General features: G+C 40.8%; 1 protein-coding gene across 2 annotated transcripts in view; it reads right to left on the bottom strand.

Annotated features, from left to right (window-relative positions):
* The window catches only part of rbm25a (RNA binding motif protein 25a), an 11222-nt gene extending 1235 nt beyond the window's left edge, over nucleotides 1-9987 (bottom strand). The window contains exons 1-16 of one of the 2 annotated variants that reach the window (XM_051388585.1): nucleotides 9794-9987; nucleotides 9377-9500; nucleotides 8774-8823; nucleotides 8404-8574; nucleotides 8093-8150; nucleotides 7676-7836; nucleotides 7393-7587; nucleotides 7206-7289; nucleotides 3030-3304; nucleotides 2214-2325; nucleotides 1977-2066; nucleotides 1779-1852; nucleotides 1544-1694; nucleotides 545-953; nucleotides 159-463; nucleotides 1-24 (exon numbers count right to left, since the gene is read on the bottom strand). The exon at nucleotides 1-24 is cut by the window's left edge and continues 75 nt beyond it. In XM_051388585.1, coding sequence (XP_051244545.1) covers nucleotides 1-24; nucleotides 159-463; nucleotides 545-953; nucleotides 1544-1694; nucleotides 1779-1852; nucleotides 1977-2066; nucleotides 2214-2325; nucleotides 3030-3304; nucleotides 7206-7289; nucleotides 7393-7587; nucleotides 7676-7836; nucleotides 8093-8150; nucleotides 8404-8574; nucleotides 8774-8823; nucleotides 9377-9482 — 2265 coding nt within the window. In that variant the 5' untranslated portion in view covers nucleotides 9483-9500; nucleotides 9794-9987. The remainder of the gene's footprint in view (nucleotides 25-158; nucleotides 464-544; nucleotides 954-1543; nucleotides 1695-1778; nucleotides 1853-1976; nucleotides 2067-2213; nucleotides 2326-3029; nucleotides 3305-7205; nucleotides 7290-7392; nucleotides 7588-7675; nucleotides 7837-8092; nucleotides 8151-8403; nucleotides 8575-8773; nucleotides 8824-9376; nucleotides 9501-9793) is intronic. The other variant, XM_051388591.1, reaches the window with a different exon arrangement.
* Nucleotides 9988-11553: the final 1566 nt, after the last annotated feature.

Here is an 11553-nt window from a genome sequence, read left to right as displayed (position 1 = left end):
TCTAATGCGGCGATCCATCAGAGTCTACAGAAAGAACAATCAGAAAACGTAAATGTAGCTGAAGAACTGCCCACAGAATATTAAATCACTACACTTTCTTTGACATTTTGAACATAGTAATGAAACTGCTGCAAATCAAACAACCAGAGGCTCTTTACCGAGTCGACCATAGTCCAGTCCAGAGGATAGGAGAAGAGCTCAGGCCTGGCTGTGGGGATCTTCTCAATAAGGCTCTTTATGTGCTTGCGTTTCTCCTCTGTGTTGATGCTGCCTTTGGCCCCTGGAATTTCTGCCCCATCAAGCCCCAGGCTCTTGTCATCATCACCGTAGTCCAGTGGAACCAGTTTCCTTTTGCGAGGCTGCTCATCAGCCTCTTCGTCGTCAAACTTGTTGAAAACACTTTCCACGGTCGCCAGCTTCTTTCGCTTTCCTACGTTGAGCTGGCTGGGACTGTTGGTGGCACCTGGAGAAGAGAAACACACGGTTATTTTTCAGAGTCAAGAAAGTAAATCCCTCTGTGTCCTTAGGTTGCCACTGTACTCACCCAGTTTGAGACTGAGACCAATCTTGGGCCGGTGTTCCTCTGGAGGTTGGACCTCAGGAGTGTTCTCGCCGGGAATGATGATTCCACAGGGAGATTCGTTGCCGGGTGTGTTCGGAGTCGCGTTCCCACTGGCAGAGGACACTGAGGGAGCAGTAGTGATTGGTCGCATGATCGGTTTGAGTTGCGGTTTGGCCTCTTGGGAGTCTTCGACATCGTGGTAGTCATCCTCGTCCGCTTCCACGTCGTCGTCTTCCGAGTGCGGCTGGGGGGCCCGAGGCATCGGCTCTGCGGGCCTTCCTGACCCTCTCTTCTCCCGATCCCGATCCTTGTGGGACTTCTCCTGGTTCACGTCCTCCTCGGGTTCAAGTTTCAGAGGAGGCTGTCTTCTGCGCTCTGCCTCCTCCTCCATCTACACAAATAGACACGACACATGAACGATGGCCTCACATTCTAGTTATTTTTCATTTATTTGCATCAGGAATTAATATTTGGTGACTGGTGGCATTTTAATAACAGATGTCACATCTTTACTCACTGGACAGAAAACAGATTCATGTGTGCTTAAATATCTACAAAACAAAAACACCACAGGACATATAAAATAACAGAAAATGATTACTTTTAGACTTTAGCAGTGAGAGGACTTTTCATTGAATCTGAGTTTATTAAATGGTCAAATGTTCAGCAAGTGGAAACTTATTTAGACTTGTAGGGGCTACTTTTGGTTTTAGTTGGACTTTGGCTGGAATTATTTTAAATACAAGGATAAATCACTCTGTGTAATAATTGGTAATGACAATTAGAAACCCGTTACCCGTATCTGTGGCAGCTGCTGTTCTCGAGGAGAAATCGAGCTGCAGGTTTCTCATGATTTTTCCCGACCCCGATTACAGTGACCAGGTTGTTCTCTTTTACACAACAGTTAAGAAATCAGCTCACCGGAGAAAGTTGAGTGTAACCAGGTTACTAAAGTGCATGTAAATGCAATGATTGACTCACCCTCTGCAGCTCAGCATCAGGGTCAGGGTGACCTTCAGCCAGAAGTCTCTGTCTGATCTCCTCCAGCTCCTCCTTCTCCCTCTTCCGGTCTCGCTCGTCCAATTCTGTCTCCTTTTCTCGGTCACGAAGTCGCTTCTGCAAAGCGCTGCCCCTGAGGATGAGAGCGAGAAGTCAAGTAATGACAAACGCAAAACACAAGCAGAAGTGTGTACCCACACGTTTAAATGACAATCACCTGTAGTATTTAGGGTCGTCTCTGTCGTCATCGTAATCTTCAAGGAATTCTTTCAGTCTTTTGGCTTCTTTCATCTGAATTTAAACACAGTAGCATAAATGCATCAACATATCTGCCATTCTAAGTTCCAATTATAAGTCTAATGGAAATAATAATTAGCGAACAATTTGATCTTGATTAACATGTTTTCATGTATACCATTTCACGACGCCTCTCGTCCTCCCTCTCAGTTTCTTTGCTGTAGTCACGAGCCTTCTTCCTCTCCCGGATCTCCCAGTTTTTCAGCCGCTTTAACAAGACACAAAAAATAATTCAACCATCACTGAGTCAGACGTAAACAAACAAAGACAGTTAGCAATTTAATTAGTGTGCAATTAATTAAACTAAAGTTTTTATCAATCAAAATCCAAATGACAGGAGAGATAATATACGTACTTCTTGGTAAGCTGCCTCCTTGTCTCTAAGCCTCCTCTCAAGTCTCCTTCGTTCGTACACGTCCTCCTCATCTTCCTCGCGGTCTCGTTTTTTATCTTCTCTAGTCCTCTCCCTGCAGAAGACAAAGGGTTACTGGTGTTAGCCCAATTAAATTATTTCAAAGTTGAAAAGGAGAAGAAAAAATTTAAAGAATGGACAAAACAGTCAAGCACTTATTTCACTTGTAGTCAGTCAGCTGATTTGTCCTGAGTCAGCACCCACTGCCAAAAGCAGATCTGCATTTTACCACAGTGGTTTCATTAGATCACATTTATCAGCCAGCGCACTGGTTTTCAGATACCCTTAATTACAAGTGTTTCCTGCACCTAATGGAGCTTTCAATCATGACCTTGAGCTCAGATTGTTTTGTCAGCTGTCTTACTGTCTGTATTGACAATGAGTCATGGGTAAGTCTATTGAACTGTGCAGCCATTTTAGAGGCTGTATACTAAAAAGGTGTTCCTAACGTTTCGTCCCGCTCCATTTATGTCAATGGGGTTGCTTCATAAGATTCATAAAGGTAGGATTCATTCGCACGGCTGCTGCGGTAGATAACTGGAACTTAATTTGAAATTTTAATAACGTTATACTAGTGTGTGGCTGTTATGACATTTGAATAGTTTTTACTGAGCCCAGTAATTACAGCTCCTCTACTAGGCTCGTCAGTATAATGATTTTATACAGCAGACCACAGTGTCGAAATGAGTCATGTGCTTTGATGTTTATTAAAGGGGCTGCTGAGAGTCTCAAGTATGACATCACTGTCCTCTCACTGACCTCGATCTGCTTCGACCTTCACTGACGTCTCGACTCCTCTCCCTCTCCCGCTCCCTCTCTCGCTCCTTCGTCCTCTCCCGCTCGCGATCTCTCTCTCGTTCGCGGTCACGATCGCGGTCTCTTTCCCGCTCCTTGTCCCTCTCTCTCTCCCTCTCCTTCTCTTTCTCGCGGTCGCGGCGCTCCCTCTCGCGCTCCCGCTCTTTGTCCCTCTCCCTCCTTTCCCTCTCGATCTCCAGTCGCTCCTTTTCCTTCTTTCCTTTTTCCTCCTCCAGTTTCTACAGGAGCCCAACAGGAAGAAAAGGAGGGGAAAAGAATGTGTTACTAGATTCTCAATACCAAAAAGATCATACAAGAATACATAAATATACAGGTTATCAGCACATGATACTGAAAATGATTTTGACTCCCTGGGCGAGACATGCTCACATACTGCCATGACTCATTGCCTTGGAGAGGCTGGCTTCTGAGGAAGTCCTCTTATCCCTGATGTTTCCTCCTGGAAGAGTGGTCCGCTGCTCGAGCAGGTTTAATTAATACAGATACTGCTCAATTCAGGACACACTTATTTAAAACCATAAATTTCAGGTCAATCTTGAAAACATCTAAAAATCTGCGCTTATACAGCAGGAGCCGAAGTTAAAACCCATCTACTAGTACATTGTTTACGATGTTTTACAAGCACTTTTAGCTCTAAACATTTATATTATTGTATTTTGTTACATCAAAAGGTGTTATGCATGGATCATTTCCTGTCCTGGCTCTGGTATTCAGTTGTCCCCATACACTAATATTGATTGATTTTTTTCAAATATGTAACAGGTCAACTTGTCCTCTGCAGTTACTACATGCTCTATGGTGATCTGAGATAATGCTCTGATATAATAAGAGGTTATTCCAATAGAAACTCGACTGTAGGCAAATACATATTGGTCAAACCCCATATCCGCTCCCACTTTCCAAATCAATGCACACTCGGGCAAATGATGAAATGTAATAGATTTGACCTGATGTAAGAGATACACCATGTGTATATGGTGTAAGTGGTACTGACTGATGATTGATGAATGATTCCTTAGGTTGAAGGGTTGAATTTGAAATGGGGCTATTCTACAAACAATCATGGTAACATAGAGAAGTTAAGATAAAAGTATTTACTAAGTGCCAAATGAGCTTTGAGCCACTGCGTCAACAAGTTCGCTTAGTTCTAACTATACACTTAAGATCACCACTGTACAATGCGCTGGTTTGGTCTTACCTATGGGTGCCAAGTGGATTAAAACAAGCCCAAGCTTGACATGGCAAATGGCCCAACTAAGTGATTTACATAATCAGCTCCCATGTGTTTTCCACATGGTCATCTGAGATGTAGGGGAGCAGTGCCAGACTGCAATGCAAGTGCAGCAGTGTGGCAGCTCTCTACACAGCAGTGACAGACCCAGGGACTGGGAGTATGTCGTTTTGCACAATTTTTGTTGTCTTTTTACATTGATATTGTAATCTTTTGTAGTAAATAGTATATAATTGCAACACAAGTAGACACAGATTTCTGACCTTTTTTATGGCATAAAATACTTGAAAGTTGTGGAATGGGAGGAATGGTACTATCACTTATGCTGATATAATGTTATTAAGAAAAAGATGACCAGACATGCTTTTACAACGGAGATTCTGTGTAGCACCAGATATCTCTCGCAATTCCCTCAGGGCACCTTTGTATTCTGCCAATGTCCAATAGTGATTAATATATTTATGCCAGTTTATCTGGTATATACTCTAAATATCAACACTAAATATTGACCCTTTGTCTGCTTTCTGAGTAGTTGACATAAACATCATGGCATTTTCTACAGACCGTTTTGGAGCTATTTGTGTGCAACTTACAGGTGATGAACTACGGTTTCAGCGCTTCTCTGCCCCTACACATCCTACAGGCTACGTGTGGGAGGAAAAGCAGGTCAAGTGTAAAGTCAAAATAATCAGGGAAAAAAAACGTCCACACGATACCTGTGAAGCAGTTTATCTAATTACAGTGCAGCCACATAAATAACATCAATAACAACTGGTTTTGTCAATTCATGTCTGAAATAAGTCAGATACTGTATTCCATTTTACCACAAGGAAATTAGTGAAGCAGTCTTACCAGTAGGTTGTCTTCTGGTGTCACTATGGACTCTCCAACCCAATAAATGGTTTTAAAAAAACTCCACTAAGTCAGGCCCACAGTTCAAACTGATTTTTAACAAAACAGCTGTTATTGTTAAGTGCTGTACTTCTTGACTCGTTAAAATATTCAAAAAAACGCTGTTAGAAGTGTGGGTCTGACAGCTGTTCAATGATGACCAAAAATAAAAGAGGAGGAAAGGATGGAAGAGGTCTGAACTACCTGTTCTACACGAGCTATATGTTCTATATTGTAATTTAGTGAGACTCGATTCAAACTTGTAAACCACGGTTTGCATTTTTTCGTCCAATCCGGAGGAAGGGCTTTGAAACATCTGGGGCAATTTACAGTACCTTACGGCTTGTCAGTTAACCATCTGGCTCTCATTGTACTGTCCTGTTTTCTAACTTTTTCCCATCCTAGAACTTACCTCATGTTCTAAAACTCCATTTATGGAAAAACGTGTTGTTTTTTTTGTTGCATGTTTGAAGCATACTACTTGAAAATAACTAAATCCTCTTTTAAAACCCTCTCACAGAAGTGAGAATTACCTGTCGTCAAGTTTAAAGTTGCAAGTCTCTCTTTGTTGATGGTAGTTTGTTTTGCCTCTTTTGAGTTCTATTACCTGTCTATTACTTCTTCTAACAGTCACATATCAAAGTGCTGATGGCTGGCTCTTATTACAGGGCACACATACACAGAGGCAGGTGCAAACACACAGTTCTTCTTTGCTACTGAGGCTGCGACTTCCCTGGTCAAAGTTCACCGAGGCTGAACTCCACACAAAGAAAAGACACAATTAGTCAAAATGGTCATCCTAATAAGACCCACCTCTGTAGCAGTGTTTGAAATTGTGATTAAGTTACAACTTCAGAGGTAACGTCCAGTTTCATGAGGCGTTATTATTACATTATTTTGTCCCTGCAGCTTTGTCTTCCACAGTCAATGTGATTCATAAATACGCGCTTATATTTAATGTATTTCCATGTTCTGTCATTGTATAACTAAAGGGGTGGGGGTGGAGTCAACGGATGAAAAAAAAATAAAAAATGAAGACAAAGAAAAAGGACTTACCTTAAATGTCTTCAGACCACAGAGTGCTGTGGAGGGGCGCTCCCTACTTTAGTAATACTACATGCTGCAGTTCAAACTACTGCAGTGGTTAGGCTCATTCAGTCTGTGTGTGTTCTTCAAACACATCATTCATTATCTGAGGATCTGCACAGGTTCACTGAGCTGCCCAGCTTTCTAAAGCCAAGTCCAAGTACAACATGCTACATTTGGACATTTTTTTTGCAATTTGTACATCCCAGTTCCAGCACCAGTACCAGTGTGTTTCCCCGAGTCTGCATGTAATACATATAATTAAAGTGGACAGAGAGCCAGTTGCCCCTCTGCAAACCCTCCAGAAGGGAGCGCCCAACATGAGTAGAAAAGAAATGAAAGATCATACTTACATCCTATCCTCGCAACTTTTTCCAAAGCTGAGATTCTGAGATTCATCTTGCTCTAGTCACCAAATGAACTCTACCACATTGGTGGGGTTTAATCAATAGATTAGCTTTAGATGGAATTTAACATTGTGTCCATGCACTCTGTGTGATGACTTTAGCTTGTGCAGAGCTAAAATGTTTAGTCTCAAATCAGTATTATAAATAATAATAGTAACTCTTGCCCAATTTGGAAATACTGACAGATACTATAAAGCCATCTACGAGTGGTCGACGTAGTACGTGAATACTACTGAATAAGCTTTTAATAGATACTATAAAATCTTTGAATCAACATCTACTACTTTCCATTCCTTTAATGTATGAATTTCGCTAACTAATTAATATATGAATAGACGACCTCCATTCTATAGTTGTAGTAACAGTCTTATGGAGAAATTACCTCCATAAACTATATATAAATTGCAGCTCCATTTGCTGTTGAGAAATTTATAATTACAAATGTGGAGGATTTCCTCTCCAAAACCTAAATTACACAGTAAAAACAGCAGTTTGATACATTACCTTGTGTGTGTCGCGGAATTTACTGATCTCTCTGGAAATCAAGTCTCTCTTGTCATCCTCCATCTCCATGGCATTGATATCCTCCTTAGACAAAGGAGAGAAGAGGGGGAGGAAAAAAACACTAAGTACTCCGAGTTACTGTCAGTGGGCTACAAATAACAGAACGTCTACCTTATGCAAACAATACCTCCTCTTTCTTCTCTTTCCGCTTCTTGTTGCGAGGTTGACTGTCAGGGTCCTGCGAGGGAGCGTTGAGCTCACTTGCATACTCTCGGATCAGGACGTCTATTGCCCCCTTCACAACCTGGTCCCGACGAAGGGTTTCCTCATCAAGAACCTCCTCCTCATCTTCGTCCCCATTCTTTGACCCACCACTGGCTCCCTATATGTTAAAAGGCAGAAAAATGGGATCACAATTTGACCAAGGTAATAGATATCTTTATCTTTTACTTAGCAGGTGAACGGCATACCCCATTGGCACTCCTCTTCTTGGCCTTCCAGTCATCTAGCTGAGCCTTGGTCTTGGCATCTACTTTAACCAACAGCTTCTTATCCCCTAAGAGCAACTCGTGCAGAAGTCTGAGGGCTCGCAGTGTGGATTCAGGCTCCTTATACTCACAGAATCCAAAAGCTTCCAGGATTTGAGAGCAGAAAGAAAGTTAGTTCCACAAAAAAAAAAAAAAAAACTAATGATTTTAATTATTTGCAGTGAAAAATATGGAATTGGAAAAACTATTTGATGTATTATTAGTGCCAGACAAAGCCTAATTATATCCACTGTGATTCAGTGCTGTAAAAGGTACAGTGGGGTGCACTTTCTCTGGACTCAAACAGTAACATGCATCAACATAAGGAGAAGTTGGTTTAAGTGTCCTTTTTGTTTTTACCTTGAAGTTTCCCAGAGGCACCTTGGACCCTTTTCCAGCTTAGAACAATACCACATTTCTAAATCAAAAGAGAACAGAAAGAGATTTTTTTTTACTTTCACATTACTGATGCTAATGTTTATTTTTTTTAAATCTATATTCACTGATAAGAAAGTTGGCGCAACAGTATTTGTGTATCCATGAGAAGCGAGTTCCCAGGAATTTGTCAGTGGATACCTGAGACAACCTGAGTACTTCACAGTTTCCTGCCTTTAACTATTCCATCATGAATTTCATTTGAACATCATCTGGATGCACTCAGTCCCACTCACCGCGAGAAGCTGTCTGACCAACATGTCAGACGCCTTTTCAGAGATGTTCCCTACAAATACAGTAGTGGTGGGGCCTCCGCTGTCATCTGTGTCCTTGGCTCTGATGGCGCCAGGATCCTTCTTTGGAGCCATCGGCTTCTGTGCAACAGCAATTGTGGTTGGGACAAGAACCTGCCACAGCAAATTACATTTCAGGTATTCAAGTGTTACTCTTATCCAGAACAACCATAAAAGCAACAAAGAAAAATGCAGATATCACAAGAATTAAACTAAAATTGTTAATGTGTAGGGATTATGTATTTAATAGCAGGTCATGCAGAACAGCTAATGCTTCCATTGCAAGCAGTAGGAGCTCCTCTTTCTAACTCACTGTGGTTGTGGGGGCCACCACGCCCATATGTACTGGGATCATGGGAGTACCTGAAAATAGAAACAAAATACAACAATCAAACCATGTACTGAAGCATACAACACACAATCATAGACAGTGATAAGATATTGTTGTGTGTGCAACTACTCGGTATAATAATCAACAAAGGTTTACCAAACAAATCCTGCTATTTGTTTATGTAGTAAGTATAACTTGTGACACAATTACTTGCCGTTTAATGTTATTTATAGTTGTTATACATCGAGGTATTTCTCTTTAATTTTGCATTACCAGTTCTAGGTACAGACAACAAGCCTTTGAATAGGTAAAAGCTTATTTTGTGTCTGGTTTCGACGACACTAACCCTTACGTGAGATCATTTTCAGAGATATTCTATTGCTAATGAGTGTTTTCAATCTGAGATCAAATCAAATAGTGAGCCCAGTAGCTACAGATGTGTTACAACAACAATGTCACCTTGCTGCTGCTCTTTGGAAGACAAACAGAGAATCTGGGAACCTCAAATGCAACTGTGCCCCTCACACACACACACAAACACAAACACACAAACACAAACAAGGGACCCAGAGCCAATAACGTTACCTGGCGGGACAGCTTGGGCAAATCCCCCATACTGAGGAGGTGGGATCCGGGGGGGTAACTGCGGGATGCCAATCTGCTGGCGGTTGAGCGGAGGAGGGTAAGACATCCTGAAATCTACAGGAACCTGCAGAGGAGAGAGGATATTAACCTGGAAACCGAGGAAACACTGTTGACGGTTTTTTTACTTTTAGGTTTACGCTGGGTAACGTCAATCTCCACCATACTATTAAATAGCTGACTGCTAACTAAACTGGTGGTGCTTCTGCTCAGGCAAAAAACGAAAAAGAAAAGAAAATAAAAGTGTGCATCCTCCACGTTTAACGTTAAATAGCTTAAATTAGCCCCAGCTAGCTCACCCACACTCCGTGGCCTTGCTAGTTCGCGTTAGCTGCAGCGGTCATGTCCGGATTTACTCACCTGCTGTGAAGAGTCAAATAAAAACCAGCGTTTAATGATACTGCGGGCCGCCCGACACAAAGCCCATTAATTACGGTAAACGGAAAGAAACTACGTATCGCAAACGATTGGCGTTAAAATTGTCCCCGGTGCGCTACGAGAGCCCCTGTAGGTACAAATACCGAGACCCTTTTCTTTACGCAAGGAATCATGGGATAGCACAGCAACGAGTTTGGCTTCTTTGCCCTGAGTTCTGTCTCTCAGGCTGTCCAACTGGATTTAGGCGCCTTTTTTTTTTTTTTTTGCCCTCAGTTTGGTCTTCTAGGTAATCCTTCCTCTATGTGAGTGGCCATCAGATTGGCGCGTTTGTGACTTAACTGCCCATATTATTGACAAATTAAGATAATAAAATGATAAGTAAAGTAACCCTCTAGCGATTAAAGAGGACTTTTATAAAGATTTTAGAGAAAGAAAGAAGTCTAGGCAGATTTTATGTATCCTTAATCATTTTTCCTTTAAACCAAGTGATACATAATGTTGGAAATAGGCTTCTTGCCACAAAAAAAATCAATCTAGGTCAAAACAAAGGGTCTAAAGATTCAAGAAGGTTGATTTTATTTGCATAATTTGCACTAAAAACCAGACTCCACAACGCCACAGAAGAAGAAGAAGAAGAAGAAGAAGATATACTTTATTAATCCCCTAGGGGCAATTGTTCTTTTCACTCTTTTTTATACATACACACACACACAGGCTGAAATACACACTTTCATGCTCTTGTGCACATGCAAACAGGGAGAGAGATGGTGGACTGATGGGGTTGCAACGTTAACAGCAGGTTTGGGGTTAGGTTGCCTTGCTCAAGGGCACCTCGGCAGTGCACAGGAGGTGAAACTGGCAGCTCTACCAGTCCACACTCCATATTTTGTGGTCAATTCAACTTCTTCCACAAACTATTTATCTTTAATCTTTAAGTTTGCACATGTCCAGTTTAGTTTAGTTTTTCAAAAAACTGCACACCATTTGACTGCATATTGCATATAGTGTATATATTTTTCATTTATAGTCTTGTTTTTTCTAATATATTTTGTAATATTCTTATTTTCTGATTCTTATTGTACTTGTACACTTCTGTACTTTGTGCACTACATTCCCGTATGCTGCTGTCTCTAACTTGAATTTCTCCTCAGGGGATCAATAAAGATAAGATAAATAAACATCTTATCTTAACCATGCCAGCAGGAACTAAAAAAAGCACAATGACATGCCTATTTTAGAATATACAGTTTCATTAGGCAGAATCTTTTATCCAAAGTGGCATATTTTATATTATACACACATACATGTTTCAGGTTTTCTGCGTGTGTGTGGTGGAGGAGCAGTAGAGGACCCAGGGTTGGAACAAACAACAGTACATCAACAAACCTGTTCTACCACCTACAACTTATTATTTCATTATTTTGCTCTATAATTTTATATTTGCTCTGTTTTATATTATTATGTATTAAATACTTTTGGGGTTTTGTACTGTTGGTCAGACAAATCATGCAATCCGAATATTTTACCATGAAATAAAAACAAAATAAGAATGACATGTATCACTATTTAATGACACTTTATAGATTATTAACATCCCTGCAAAAAAAAAAAAAAAAAAAAAAACAATGGACAGATCTTTTGAGAATGTAAATAATAATCGTTAATTGCATCCCTACAATAAACACGGTGTCCTGCTTTATTTTGTACAACAGTACAGACTTTAAAACAGTGACCATGTACAT

Source organism: Dicentrarchus labrax, unplaced genomic scaffold, assembly GCF_905237075.1.
Source record: "Dicentrarchus labrax unplaced genomic scaffold, dlabrax2021, whole genome shotgun sequence".
Lineage (NCBI taxonomy): Eukaryota > Metazoa > Chordata > Actinopteri > Moronidae > Dicentrarchus > Dicentrarchus labrax.
Note: the sequence above shows the minus strand (reverse complement) of the source record. Positions and strands in the feature narration are given on the sequence as shown.